We start from the raw sequence: 15,994 nt of genomic DNA on the forward strand, positions 1-15,994 counted from the left end.
CCCACTGCAAAATTGACCTGCAACAGAGTGCCCTCTACTGCATGCATTCAGCAAAGAAACACAAAGCAAGTTCCTTAACAATAAAAGCTTAATGTATTGAGTCCTCCAGATTTGTCACAGGGCACTGACCATTGAACTGAAAAACAGCATGTACCTGAACACATATAGCACTCTTCTCTTCTTTGAAGAACTGCATACCTCTATGGAATAATAGTTTAAAGTAGGTGTAGAAACTGCACAGGCTGTTTCATTGTTTCAAATGAAATCAGCATGTGTTGTTCCACCAAAAATGGTCTGTGTTTATAGGCTGGAGAGTTATTAGAGATGGTAACAATCTGTCCTGCATTGCATCCCTGTGGCCTTTTTCTCTTTGCTTCCAGAGGGATCTATGACCATAAAAGGTGAAAAAAAAATCTCTGCTTATAGAGTTGTTCTCTCAGATCTTATTTTCTCCTTCTATCTATCTGCCATTCGCTCACTACCACTAAACTGAATTCCCTTTTTCATTCTGATGTCCTTGGTAAACCTATCAGGTTTTCCCGAGTTATGCCTCTTGCAAATGATTAAGAAGATATTTCATCAGTGCTGTCTCAAAGACCAGAAACCAACAGCTTCCAAATGTACCATGAAAGCAATTCTATAGCCAGGCATAAATTCTCAAGCAGGCCTATACTTTTGAAGTAGTCTTCCCATTTTTTCTTTCCTCACTCAGTCTGACTTGGGCCAGGCTAACGCTGAGGTTCCTGATGGAACAAATACTTCCAGCTCCCATTACAATAGCAGGGCTCTCAAAGCTCAGTCCTTCATGAATAAGAAAGCTACTTCTAAAACACTGGTATAAACTGGTATACAAAAGAACATTTGAGTAACATTTGAAATGCCCTTATTTGTACAATGAAGCCAATGCTTTGCCAGTAGTATCTGTGAAGCAACAATTTCATTCTTAGCTTAAGTCTTGATGAGCAGCTCTGAAAAGCAATTGAACTGGATCTTTCTGCTCAAACAAAAGTGCCCCACAGTAACCCCAGAGAAAGTATTGAATGCCTCAGGATGCCTTAGGACATTTTTCAGTATGTCACTAGGGCAGACTAGAGGCAGATAGTAAACACCAATGTTCTCCAAAACAACACAGTGAGTTACCAACATTTCTTTATACAAAACAGAAACAACACAAGAAGGCATTTCCATAGTACACTGTGCATATACTTGACCTTGCAATATATATTTCAGCCATGAATTGTGTCTGCAGATTTATTCCCACATGTGAAACTTTCCCTTAAGGAAACCCTTGTTGGTAATTTACAACTTCTAAGGATGGTATCTCTGCAATTGCTTTCCCTTTGCTTCATACCTGTAAATCTTGTATCTTGTGCTAAATCCCTGTCGACTTCTGTCCACAAAATCTGTGTATTCCTGTGAACGATGGAAGGGTCCCTTATCAGAGAGGAGCCAGTCGAAGGGGCTTGTGGCATGCTGATCCGAAACAGCAGCAACTGCTAAAACCCAGCAATGAAGACTCAGTGCTATCCACTCCCATAGAGCCATCAGAGAGAACAATTCAGCACCAGCACTGCATCGCCATATCATGCTTCCACTGGGGACTTAGAGCCTTCATTCTCTTAGCTTTCCCTCAACACCTAGACAAAATACACAGTCAATTAGATAAGCACACACTAGGCATCCCTTGGAAGCAGAAACAAGTTTCCTTTCTTTCAGCTTAAAGAGATAGTGGCCTCTACTTTATTACATATTACATTAGCATAAACCCCACTAGGCTAGTTAACATTGGAGTGTTTCAGTACTTCAAACGCTGTGAAACTAATGTCTTCATTAACATCATCAGCAATAATATTTACAGTTGAAGGGAAACCTTCACAAATTGTCATGGGAGGGATTGTTGATGTTTTTTTTCTTTTTTTCTTTATTTTTCCCTCCCCCATAACACCGATCATTAATGAAAAATATACAACAGAAGAATTACTGCCTTTTAGCATCAGTTCAAAAGCATTCAGCAATGTCTATGCATTAAGATTTCAGTTCACCTACTAGAGAGAAAACAGGCGAGATTCAGAAGAGCCAGCCTGCTTTCCTCTTTTTGTCCTTAGAAAAGTCACTTAATGGCTTGCCTTCACTACACACTTAGTTAATATGATCAAGTTGTCCTGTTCCAACTAGCATAGCTGAACAAAGAGTAAGTATGTTGTTCAGGTGTACTGAAGCTACCCAGAGGGATGAGTTCAATGATATACAGGCTTCAGATGCTGCAATTTTAAGTATCCCTAACAGCAGCACTTGACCTGCAGTCCAATTCACTTCAATTGAATGGCTCGATCTAGAAATACTATTGATGTCCAGCCTGGAAAATTGTTTGGGTGTCCAATTAAAAATCAATAATCAATCATAGCTCTATTTAAGAATTATTCAGTGAAGACAAGCCAGTTTCTTCCTATACCTCAGTCCCATAACTGTGAAATGGAGCAATGATTCTTTATCTTGCTCAGATTTTGTGAAAATATCTATTCAAGAGCATGAACTCCCAGAAATACTGAAATATATAGAAACAATCCATTTTGATTTTCAGTGTAAGATAAAACAACACAGAATTAAGCAGAATATGCTAATGTGAGGGCTTTCATTTTTCTAGTTGATGAAATGATGTGAATATGTGCTCATGAAAAACATTTTTTAATTCACAGTCAAATAAAACAGCATTCGTTATGACATTTTTACTGTGCCCCCACTATGATTTTTTTTTCTTGGCAGGAACTCTTTTGTCTGCATCAGTAATTTAATTTTCAAGTATATCCCAAATAAAGGTTGCTTCCAAAGAACCCTACTGCAAATACACACTCTTTAACACCCATCCATTATACTGAAAATATTGTAGCTGAATAAACATGCTCTTTCCATAATTTCTCACGATTAATATTCTAAAGAGCTTTTGGTATAGATAATGAACATATCTGTTGCAGGATGCAAACTGTCTCCAAAAGAGAGGTTCATTTGTACCAATGGGAATTTACAGCCTAAGAAAGCAATAATTATCTGTTATCTCAACCAGAGAAAGTTTGTTGTTTTCTTAGCACAAATGTAAATGTTTGTAAAATGCGATTTTGACCTGATCCTGCAAACATTAAATGCGTAAGTAATCTCACTGAGAAAAGACTATTCATATATTTCACACTGAACATATGTCAGAGCACTGAGTTGTAATTGTGGTAGTTTATGATCACGAAACACAGACTGCATTAATTTTATAAATCCTTTTGAAATGAGATTCTGCAGCAAAGAACTCTCTTAACTGTTATTTGTACTCTCAAGCAATCGTTTACATGCAAAGAACCCTGCAGATCTGTGAATGCTGTGTGAAGCTCCCATGTCTTCTCTTCAATACTGGTGTTTCTTTCTTTCACAGACTGGTGTTTATTTGTGTGAGGTTACACTGCTGTGCAAACTTCATGGCATGCCATGAACAAGGGTGCATAGATCTAAAGCAAAACAGAAAAGCAATGGCTGACTCTCCTGGGCCACAGAAGTCACTGCAATTATTTGATTGCCATTTCCTGATAAGAATTAGCTCACAATGAATGAAGAAGCCAGGCTTTTTAGCATGTACCATCTCCCTCCTACCATCACATGCCTATAATCAGGAAAAAATATATTGCACAACAAATCCATCCCCCTCTTTCAACTTCTCAACAAGCTAGAAAGACTCTGGGCATGATTTCTTTACATTATCTACAGTTCTAAAGGGCATAATGAGAATTGTAATTTTTTACACCTAATGTTGTTATCAGATTGAGAGCTAAGACAGTGTTCTGAGTTTTCTAAATTAATTTTTCAATTGAAAAAAAATCATATAATGTTTTAATGTACAAGAGATAAGAGTTTACTCTTTGGGGTCCTTATTAACAATGAAGTGTTTCAGGGCATTATACTGTAATGACGACTAACTGAGCTCCTTTTGAGTTTGAGACTGGAAAATGAATTGCTATGTATAGGTAGCATCTTCTTACATCCAAAGGAATAGTGAAGAGCTATCCTCTGTATTAGCCTTAACACTACACTTCATGCTATGTCATAAATTTACCACCAGCGAAACACCTTTAGAAAAACCTATGTAGTGACAGAAGAAAATTATCTCCTTGTATAAAAAATAACTGAATTTTTCCAAAAGAGTTTAAATAGGCAGCTGGTCACCGGGGAGAGCAAAACAACGCATGTGCTTCTTCTAACTGATACTTATCCACTTGTGCATATTGCCCAGTCATCGCAGGAACAGCCTGCATATCATGAATTTTCAGAACACCCTTGAGAGAGAAATTTTTACTTCAGTTTAACAAACAGGAAACTGAAGCATGAAAAGACCAAGGTTAAGATTTTGCAAGCTGCCAAAGGGATTTAAATATGTACTCTGTGTTAAAAGACAGATTTGAAAATCTCAGCCTAAGGAATTTTCCTAAAGTTACATTGTGAAAGATCTCTCAAGATTTTAAATACTCAAATTCACTAACAAATTAAAATGCCTGGAAAACAATTTTCAAATATAGGTATGTGGAACATCCAGAGGTTGTATTTAGAACAACCACCACAGAACTCCAGGGAGGAATGATCTGAATTAAATTTGCAGAAGAGCACCTGCTGTCTTCAGGGTGGGCTGTGAGAAATAAAGTGCCTAGTAAGTAACTGAGGTGGTGGATTTTAGAGTAGAAGAGACACTCTGTAAAGAAGATGCTTCAAATAAAACTGGCATATCAACATGCTGCCTTTTTAAAGTGCTAGCTTAGAGGATAATTACCAAGCATAGGTGCACAGACAAATTACTTTCCTCTATCCCCAGAGTTTCACCCAACTACTTCTTGCAAATGCTGATAAGTCTTTATCCTTTCCCCTTCTAAATTTTGAGGTTATATTAAGCTCAAGAAGCATATTTTTTAGAAATCTGTTAGAAATCTGTGGTCCTTACAGGCATTAATGCAAAATGGTCTTGACTGTGTAACTTCTGGAAATACTTCTGGGAAAGCTATGCCTTATGTTTCATGAGCATGTAAAGGGTGCTGAAGATTGGTAAACTCCATGCTTTAATTCCAGCTGAGAATGTAGTCCTGGCAAGCACAAAACAAACACTGTGACCACTGAGCCAAATGTCACCAAGCTTCACCTGGCAGCAAGACTATAGGACATCTGTAAACTTTTTGTTCTATTTCTTTTATTCTAATTCTTCTAACATTAGAAATGATACATGATTGCATAGGAGTGGGTTATAAGGCCACTAAACCGCTGCACCTAAAAGTTCAAAATTTAAGTGTTTGCTTTATTTCTGCATTGAGCTCTCTTGCATAAAGACCATGAACTGATAAATCATATGTACTAAAATACACACAGTAAGTGCTATAGACATAGCCTGAGATATCCTTTCTGCTATTACCCATGGAACAATGCTTGCACAATCTCTGTCAGCATCAGAGAAAAGTATGCAGCACTGTCTCCATCATTCTCTCTTTTTGCTTCTTAGAGGAATCTCCCCCTGACAGTGTAAAGGCCAAAGACCTTTTGTTTAGAATTAGAACTTAGAATTCTGTGGAAACAGTGAAACAACCCAGTTCTCCCATGGGAGGATGATGTCCTTCTATGCTGGAAGAATTCTGTTGGATAAAAACTTACTTTGTGGTAAAATGTTTAGGTCTGTAATTCTCAGATATGTTCTTTTAAAGTAAACTAATGGGTTTAATGTGAAAAAGATGTTCTCCACAAGTGAAAGTTTAATGTCTCCCAGATTGTGTTTTTGAATGCAAATAATAAATCTAGTTTTCTTTAAATTAAGCAACATAATAATTGCTAAATACGTTTCCCTTTAAGAAAAATGGCAACAACAACAAGTCTGAGTGTCAGAGATTATTCTTATTGCTGTAAGATCATGGGCTTATCAGCTGATGACCCTGCGTTTTCACTTCTTCATCTGAATTGTGGAGATGATCTCGTCCTCAACTTCTGGCATATTAACAGTGTTAAAGGAATGAGATCTGGGGATGTGCTTGTCCTTGAAATTCTCACGCAGTCCAGTGTAAACAGAACAGCCAAGAAGCTGCTGATGTGCCATGGAATAAAAGAGCAGAAAGTGCTGGGATGGATACGGACTACACAGGAGGAAGAAAAAGCAGAGAATGTGCTATGTTCTGCTCTCAGCTATTACATGGATCTTGTTCTTCAAACAGATATATCCAAATCCATAGAATAAACTCTGCCAAGCTAAACTTTCTGAAGGATAGCAAAAGGACACACGAAATAAAGTTCTGTCTTGCTCTCCTAAGCAGCCATTTGACAGTGGTTGACTTTCACAAGTTAACTTTCAACTACCAAAAGGACAGTGCAGTGACTAGAAAGGCAGGATGTACATCTGGCAGAACAAAAAAAAAAAAGAATAGAGTTTGGAGAATTAAAGGATGGATAGTGCTGTCTGCCACCAGATCTGATACACATGAGGTTCAAGATACAGCTGCTGCCAGGACGCAGAAGTAGAAAGCACCTAGATAGAATGTATGGTTAACAGATGATTTTCTGTGGGGGGGGGATTTGCTTGTTTTCTGTTGTTCATGCAGGGCCTAGGAACTGTCATCACATGAAGGCTCAAAAGCAGATATGTTGGCAAATCTGAAAGGAGAAAATAATTCTACACTTAACATCCTTAAATGAATTCTGAACTTAAAAATACATAGGATCTTCATATCAGGTCTTGATGTTTGCTTTGACTACATGCCCCCTATTAGAACCACATTTTCTTTGTTCAGAGCTTCACCCACTGCTGAATTTCAGCTTTCTTCTCTACTCTTTATGTGAGACAAGGATAAGACTACAGTAATTACATGCCCAAAAGCCAAAACAAAGAACAAATGAGATGTCTGATTTTAGCTCTGTTTGGAATGTGAGTTTTGATTGTCATGGTTTGCGTGGTTGCCAAAGGAAGGCTCATTGGTGTTTGCTCTGTATGAGCAGCAATTCATCCTTGTGGTGTCTGTGAGCATGTAACTGGATGTACCCACATGAGGCTCTCTCATGTGAGAGTGCCTTGAACATATGAATTGTGTTGGTACATGAAAAAGAGAGAGAAATTCACCCACTCTTCATGGCATCTCAGCTCCTCATCTAAGATTCCTCTCTATGTCCTTTGGAAGTAAAATTCAACAGTCACACGAAGAGCTAAAACAATGTTAAATTCTGGAACATCTGAGCAGGACTCTGCCTGATCTCTGCACCATGAAGCCACAGTAAAATCTGATGCTTTTAGAGCTGCAAAGCTGCTCCAGGCTGAACATCTGTATAAAAGTTCTTAGGCCTTTATGTTTCCATGAGTGTACATGGGCTATCCCCTGTACAACAATATTTGCATGTAGTACAGTATGTGACATTTCAGTCTTGCCACTCCATCACATGTTACTCTAAACATCCAAAAAATTTTTAATGAATGCATCTGATAGAGTTAAAAGAATAAGAATGAAATAGTACAAGGTCTCTTCGAAAAAAAAAAAATATATATGGAATTAATTCTAAAGGAATTTCTGTTCACAGAAAAATCCTAATGGGAAATAGATATTTAGAAACTTGTATTCCAGCTAACCGGAATTTTAAAAACTCAATGCTTAACCTAAAATATTCAATATCCTTCTGTGCAGTGATCTTTTTGGATGTATATTATTACTGGTGCTTAAATAGGTCTTTAGATGCCTTCTAAAATGGGAGGAAGCATCTATACACAGGATGCACACTAAGACTTTAGTTTAAGATTTTCAAATCTAAGGACCAGGTTCAATGTAAGTAATCACTGGTGACTGCAAAAGGACTCATATAGGAGTCATCTAAAAGGAGATGGAAATTTTGCTCACCAACAATTTGTTGACCTGAAGAAAATGCATTTCGGACAGGGAACGCTTCTTGGAGCAAAGCTGTATTGCATTATAATTCTGATTTTAGCATAGAAACATTGACAAGTCCCTTAACATTCAGTTAATATCCAGTTTCTATACTGGTGTCTTTTTTCCTGATAAGATCAAGAACCAAGGGTGTTGTGAAATCTGACAAGTCAGTATCTATAGGGTGCTTTCAAATAATTTGATGACAAAAATGGTATAAGGTAAAACAGAAAACATTCAATCTACGAATGGAATAAGCAACTATTTTTGTAGCTACTTAAAATATATGGTTGTGAAGATTCTATAACAAATGCTCAGGAAAGGAAATGGCAGCTTTGGACAAAATAGAAGTTTCCTTAAAGTTACTGACATTCTAATATTGTTTGTAAAATAATGAAGAGGAAAAATAATGAGATGCAGCTATCCTCTGGTCTTAAGATGGGGCAAAGAGGGACAAAGAAGCAATTGAATGAAGTAAGGACAAACAGACAAAATCCAGCTGACAGCCAAGTTTCATGTTCTCCTAGTGCCTCAGATTTCTAATCAATTCCATAATCCCATTCTTGCTTCAAATTCTGACAACTAAAGTCATGGGTTTGGGATTTCTAAAAACCAATTTGTCAGTTTAGGTGCCTTAGTTCAAGTATGGGATATTGCTCTGTAGTGTTAGCTAAGTGACTTCTGATGGAGAATTTGCACTCTTCTTGATTTTATTTTCCATGTGAAAATTAGTTTAGACCAGTAGTTAGAAATAATCTCCATAAAAATCTAATAGAACGTCAATTTGTCTTTCACAAACATCTCTGGATTCATTTCAGTAAGAATGGTTGATTTTATGTATTTTGTTTCTTATTGTTGATATCTAATAAAATGGTAATGTTTTTGTTTTGCTTTTCCATTAGGTCCTTCAGACAAAGGTGCTCCAGAGCTCGTAATGTATTTTACAGCTGATTTCACAGATGGTGGAGCTGATTTTCAGCTGTTGTAAATGGACAGTTAAAATACCTTTCAGATTCCCAGGCTTCAGCTCATTTACGCTAGCAGAAAAAAAAATAATAATAATACACTTATACCACCAAAGCCTTATTGGAAAAAAATGTGTAACCTGTTGTGCATGCTGCCTAGACAGAACTCAGAGGATTCAAGAGCCCAACGCTCAGTGTCTGATCCTTCTGTAAACTGTTGCATGACTTTGCGTAAGATCCTTTGCCTGAACATTCTAAGCCTGTAACTACTATATGGGCAATAGCCAGATCCTCTTAAATGTTCATGTTAAAGCTATTAATTTTTTATAGTAAGAGAGGGACTTTATGGCTGACTGAACAAAGATTCAAGCTTCAGCAAGTCAGTCTGGACCTAATTGCATCTCAGGATGGATAATATACAAGGCTTGGTTGTAAAAGTAATAATTATGTCATGTGTACTGGGCAGCCTGCAATCTCATATAAATACAGCAGTGAAGCTTCCTCATAAATCTTCTTCCTAAACATGATTATGAGACATTAGTTTAGGGAAAATAAAAGTTGTTTGTCACTTTTTGGACAAATTTAGAAGAAATTACAAAATTAGAAAGAGAAAAAAAAGGAAAAATCTGTTAAAAGATACTCTTCTTGTGAACATCATGTTATGAGAAAAGAAAGTCTGAGCTATAGTCTCGTCACCAATTACAATCTCCCAACTGTTTTAATTTAGCTAAGTGATAGTCTGAAACCATGGTGCTGCAAAATTATCACAATTTCTTGATGCAGTTGATAGAAAAGCACATTCTGATTTAATAGAGGGATGTTAAGCAAATGTTGAAAAGCTTTAAACTTTCCTCTAGTATCTTCTCAGTGCAGAACAGGGGACACATTGTCTACATTTCTTATTTGAGAATACAGATCAGTGCATTCTCTCTAGATATGAGGAACATAAGATATCTTTATTACATCCTCACCTTTTTTTTTTTTCCTCCAGAAAGACTGAAAAAATGTTCCAGACTTTATCTAGCCAAGATAGACCTGCATGGAAATATTTTTTGAATATCTTTTAAAAAGAGCCCCTACTGTTTCTCCAAATAATGCAAATAAACATGATAAACATATGTTAATGTATAGCTTAAATGTACTTAGTAGGTTACTAAAGCTTTTACTTTTTAAGCAAATAAGTCAGATTCACCTCCCACTGGAGCAGTAATTAAACAAAGAGAACATCATCAACTAATGGCCATCACCAGCTAATGGCTCTCTGTGAAATAAATTCATTTCCAGAGGCTGACAGCAGGATGAGTCTCAACGTGCATAAACATGCTTTACATTAAGAAGCATCTTCATTAGAAATGTTGTTACAAAACTGAGGAATAAGGTAATTAATCCAATAAATGCTGAGCAGCCACACATTCCTAAAGAACAGAGATGGGTGTCATCTCTGCCATGTATACCTGTCCACTTTTCAAGATGGAGGAAGAAAAGGAGAAAAGCTAGCATTCTGCTTGCACTGTGCTAAGTATTTCCTATAAGACAGTGCTGATATAATCACTGTTAAGATGCCAAAGTACACATACGTCCATCTATACAGTACACTTACATACAAAGTCACCTTCAAAAAAGGGCAGTTCTAGACTTTGGAGTTATATATTAAGCTAAAAAAAAAAAAAAAAAAAGGGATAAAATTTGCTGTAATTAATGTCCGCTCTGTGTGACCTCCAAACTTCCAAATAGGGACCATTAACATTTTAGGTGAAAGCTACCTATTTAATAGTGCGTTCCTAGGCTGCCACCTTAACCCACTGTACAATTTTTCAGTGTTTTACACCTGTGAAGGTAAGACACAGAATAGAGTTTCAAATAGGAAAAAAAATGAGAGGAAGGGAAGGGAAGGGAAGGGAAGGGAAGGGAAGGGAAGGGAAGGGGGAAGGGAATATGTAATGGATTTTAATAATCCCATTTAACTTTACAGTCATCCATGGTCAGTTAACCAGATATTTTTGTTATTTCCAATGGTTAGTAAGTACTGAAAGAGCTAAATTAGCTCTGCAGAGTTCTCAGTAGTCATGAATGATATGGGATTAAAGATATAGACTAGTGCTCTGATTCCCCAGATTTAACTCCTTTACTTGCAGTGTATGATAAATATCCTAAAAGCCACGTTTCTCATTAATCATGTGCTGGAAAATGTGGAAGTGAAAGTGTTACTGCAAATGAGTTGAATTTTTTAATCGCCATTAATGTGAGTGCTACAGCAAAGGTACCTGACTGATGAGCCTTGAGATCTCACCTCGTTATTAGAGAAACCACTACAGCTTAATAGCATTAATTTAGCTAACAGTACATATTGCCTGGTCAATCTTCTTTTGAAGACTGAACAGAATCTGTGGCTTTTGTGAAAGGCTCATTAAATATGTAAAGCTTTGACATGACAGAGGGTGTCCTTGTTTCCTCTTGCCAGCTCGTTATTTTGTGGCACACAGAGTAAATGCAGACTTTCAATGGGAGATGGGAAAACGACTGTGCTAGTAATTGGTCACAAGTATGACCCAGAGCAAAAGAGCAATTACACATATCATATGTGTGGAAGAATGAATGGATGGATAGGTAAGGTGCACGTTATACGTGTTTATATACTCTTGTGTATATGTATATAAAAACTGTGTATATTCACACTTACTATACTACACGTATGCTATTAATGTCAGAGCTAGGAAGCCAAAACAACCCATTACAGTTTCAGCAGCAGGATGACTTAACTCTTGATGTACTAAATGCCTGCAGCTCAGTGGAACCCTTCAGAAAATGGAATTCTTCGTGTTCTTCAACTTTATACAGAAAAATGTTGATTTATCAGCGATGGCAGAATACTAAGATGTAAAGAAACATGAGATCACATTAAAAAATCTTCAATTCTTTACTATTTTAATGATGTCTGAATCAAGATATGCAATACCCTGTAGAACTCTGTGTGCAGCAAGTAGCATCATGAAGCTCGCTTTTTTTTTTTTTTCTTCTAAAAATGAAGTTCATTTTGATTCCAAATTATTATCTTGGAAATTGATCTTGCTTTTGGTGAAGTTAACAGCAATGTTCTGATCTCCTTTAAGAGAGCAGGATCAGGATCAGGCCCTCACTGAACAGCAGACATATTGAACAATAGAAAAGCAATACCAAAACAGGAATGTGGTTGCAATTTAAAAATGAATTAAATAAAAAATGCTTGCTCGCTCTTATGAGGACATAGGATGAGATTAAGAGGAAGAGTAAGCCAATTCTCATCAAGTGACTATTGTAAGTTACTGCCTGCAGCAGTCTATCAGGACAAGTTTGTTTTTAAAGCAGCCTATCCGAGAGTGTATTTTGGCTCCCTGTGTCAAAGAATATTTCTAGGGATTTCACTCCCAAATGAGATTGCTAATATTTCAGGAGAGAAAACAAACAAACAAACAAAAAAATCAATCTTTACTTCTGATTTTGAGAGGGACGAACCTTTGGGAGGAATAAGGAGCTGCACGTGACATCTATAAAAGACTTAATGTTTCTAGAAAGTACGTCTAATGTCTTGCACCACTCCCTTTTTCTCCTAAGCAAAATCTTATGTAAATTAATTGTTCTCCCAGTTTGCTATTTCGACTTACACAAACCACTCACGAGTCAAGCTTGATGCTAAAAAGAGTGTTCTTTAGTTTTAAGTAGGTGTTGCATTTGTTGTTCAAACCTCGAGGAGGACATTTTTGAGACTGCTCATAGTCAGATGCGAAAACTCAATTCCAAATTAATCCAAATGAAATAAAACTATTTTAGTCCCATAAATCACTGTCTCCGCCTGAGACTGACAGGAGCAAAATCACAGTGACTTGTATGAGTAGAGAACTAACTTTTCAGACACACACTGATGTAAACAATGAGTAGGCTCCTATAATTAATTCTTCACAACAGTGTTCAGACAGTAGTAGAAAAAAATGGGAAAAGATGAGACAGGGTGATTACATCACTTGAAGATCCTCAAGTTGTTTTCTTGGCTTGTTGAACAAATGCTGCCTTCTGCAGTATGATCTGTAAAACATTCAGCTGCTTGTTTTCACATTTCCTAGTTAACGTTTTCCCTCACAGTGCTTCGTTATCTCGTGAACAAACACCCCAAACACAGCAACTCTAGTGAACTCGGCATCTGCTGGGGAGGTGAGCTTTCACTGGAGGTGGATCAGCTTACTGAAAATGTAACACATCCTTTCCTTTGGTTTTCCTTTTGCTCCGCTTAAATTATGTACATGACTTACAGAGAAAAAATGGTTCAGGGCAAGACATTGAAGGTAGTTTCTTTACATAACTCTGATAACTGGCACAGCAACAGTGTCTCAGACTACAGCTCTTTGCCATGCTTAGATGCAGAGAGGACATACACATAGAACATTTCTGTTCTCAAAGCCAGGTCTTAAGGTACAGCTGATAGAGCACATGTAAAATGAGTAACCGCAAGCTCTGCTCTTGTTGGGCACTGACAGCAGTCTGTAAACTGAGAGCTAAATGGATTGCTCCTCTGAAGTTATTCCTTTCACCTTGTAAATGCAAGTAGGGCCACTCCAGCTTTATCTCCTTATACTTAACGTGTCAGAGCCACCTGTCTCTGGAAATAACACACTGTAAGATTTTGATTTCACTTTTTATAGCATTCTTTTGTGATGCCATATTTAAATATTGTTAGATGTCAGCAAATAAGTTATTTTAGTTTCTGCTGTCAGACTTGCTTGTCACATACATGTCTCTGAATTACCCCTTTATTTATTTTTAATATATTTTTTTTCCAAATCAGGTCTATCTCATGTTGGCCTTCATATGATGTGGGTCCATGACTGATTCCGATGCATCATCACAGAACATTCTTCACTTATCACATGCATTACATTTTTTGCCAGTCACGGATCTACTTTGCTTCACACGCATACACTTCCTTAACCTCTAAAAGAAATTACTGCCACTTGAAACAAATGTAGTCTTTCAAAATAATAATAATCTCAAACAGTAAACTACAGCATATTCCACTTCTTCCCATTCTGCACCGTACGATTTAACACTTAATGAAACGTATGCAGACAATGCACTTGAATCCAGGAGTGAGCCACAATACAGATTGCTGGTAACAAAGCCCTTACCTTTGTACATGCATGCCGATCGCTAAGCAGCACAGGAATCGTAGCCCCCAAAAATCAGGTCTCCTGCCTTCCAATATATGGTGACAGTTTACACCCTATTTTCTTTACCTCGCTTTTTACACTGTGCTACATACGGTTCATGCTCCTGGTGCCTGGGATTGGCTGGTGCGCCTATGAGGTGCTCTCAGGACTCACGCCTGGAGCACCCTGCAGCCCCGATTAACTCTTTCAGCCCGAGCTCTCCGGCTCCCTTGTCAAGTCCGCCCAGCCGGGCGGGGCACACACCCCGTCCTCGGGGGGTTCGTTTTCCTCTTCCCTTCCGAAGGGGCGGGCGGTGGGCGCAGGGAACTTCCTTCTCCCGCGGAGGATAAGGCGAGGTGGGGATCCCGGCAGCCTGGGTCCGACAGTCGGCTGCGGGAGCTCGCCCTGTCCGGGGCTCCTCCTGCAGCTGCGGGATTTGGCGTGCCACCCCCTCCTCCCCCCTCCCCGCTGCTTCCTCCCCCGAGAGGGGTAAGAGCAATTCGGAGGAACGGAGCGGGGTTACGTCCAGGCAGAGGAACGGGCAGGCTGGCTGCCGACATGCGTCTTTAAAGGAGTGTCCTCCCTCCGAGCCCCCTCCCAGGTGTCCGCCTGCCACTGCCAATATTTGGAATTGGAAAATTAGCTCCTGACCGAGGAGTCCCGAAGCCTCACAGCTTCAGAGTGTCTGAAGGTGACAGAGGAGGTGACAGCAATCCCTGACAGCGAGGCCAGTCACAAACAAGCAGAGAGAAAGAAGGGAAGAAGGCTATTGCTGACCATTCCCCTAGGAGTGGGGTGTGAGGCTCTGGAGGTATTTACCAGCTGCCCCTCCTTTGTACAAAAAGCAAAAGAATCAACCGAACCGAAGCCAAAAACCGCCGGGCTGCTCCCTGGCATTCCCATTTTTTCTCCGAGTCATCCAGCCCTGTGTGAGCAGTGGGGATCCTCTGGTCTGGAAGCGTGGAACGCTGGAAATGAACCACCGATGCTAATGGGAATCTTCCCTGTTAAGCATGCCTCACTCTCGCCGCATACTATTACCCATTAAGACTACATTAATTGCATTGATTTATTCGATGTTTGTACTCAAAGGGCTTGTTGCTCCCCTCCCCGTCTGCCGAACCACCACCCTGCCCGTGAACTGCCCAGGCACCGCTGCCATCCATCTCCGTGACCGCGATCTGAACTACTCCGCTGCCCGCATTCCCTGCCCTGCCATCTCCCACCACTGCCGGCACAGAGGGAGTGCGGAGTGCTCCAAACCGCGGGCAGCGTTCTGCTGATGGGCACATCAATCTCTTCTGCAGCGCGCTACCGTTTGACAGGAGTGCCGAGGTGCTGCTCACAGGGCGGGTTATTCCCACAGAGAGTTAACCCCTAGGATTTCCTGCTAGTTCTTAATACGGAGAGAAAAATAAAGAACCAAAAGAAGGGTGACAAATTGGGTAGAGCTTTGGAAATGAACTTACCTAGGTAATCCTCTATACCTAGGAAAGGAAGGAGGTCTGAACGCAAGAAACTTTCCTTGAGGAGCATAGTGCGGGGGGATCCCCGCAGCAGCAGATTCAAGAGAAGAGACCGTGGTTTGGTTAATGACCCCAGCCTGGTGCGAGGGACCGGGGCAGGGGGGCAAGGGGGCACGGACACCAACGGGAAACTCGGAGGGGGAACAGGCTATGGGGAGGGATGGAGCCGGGGCGTGGGGGGGCTGTCCAGCAGCCGGTAGAAGAGAGGAACTGGAAGAAGGATGGATTTTGAATCCCACGCCTGAAGGGTTTTCTTCTATTCCTCTTTCCCCCTTCCCGACATCAGCCACAATTTGGAGGCGGGGGGAGGAGGGGAGGGAAACAAGTCTCGGGAGCATGGTATTGAAGAGGGCATTGATCTTTTCGGTTCTCTGTTTGCCACCAGGCAATAAATTCAGATCTCGTGTCTTTCTCACTGG

At 39.5% G+C, this 15,994-nt stretch overlaps 1 protein-coding gene across 1 annotated transcript in view; it reads right to left on the reverse strand.

Moving 5' to 3' along the window:
- Positions 1-1,587, reverse strand: part of BRINP3 (BMP/retinoic acid inducible neural specific 3) — a 180,062-nt gene extending 178,475 nt beyond the window's left edge. Inside the window, exon 1 of the mRNA XM_042819746.1 lies at positions 1,352-1,587. Within this exon, the coding sequence (XP_042675680.1) occupies positions 1,352-1,587 (236 nt within the window). The remainder of the gene's footprint in view (positions 1-1,351) is intronic.
- Between the last annotated feature and the right edge of the window lie 14,407 nt (positions 1,588-15,994).

The sequence above is a fragment of the Centrocercus urophasianus genome, unplaced genomic scaffold (genome assembly GCF_019232065.1).
Source record: "Centrocercus urophasianus isolate 14NV4802_14NV808 unplaced genomic scaffold, USGS_Curo_1.0 seq_18, whole genome shotgun sequence".
NCBI classification, from domain to species: Eukaryota; Metazoa; Chordata; class Aves; order Galliformes; family Phasianidae; genus Centrocercus; species Centrocercus urophasianus.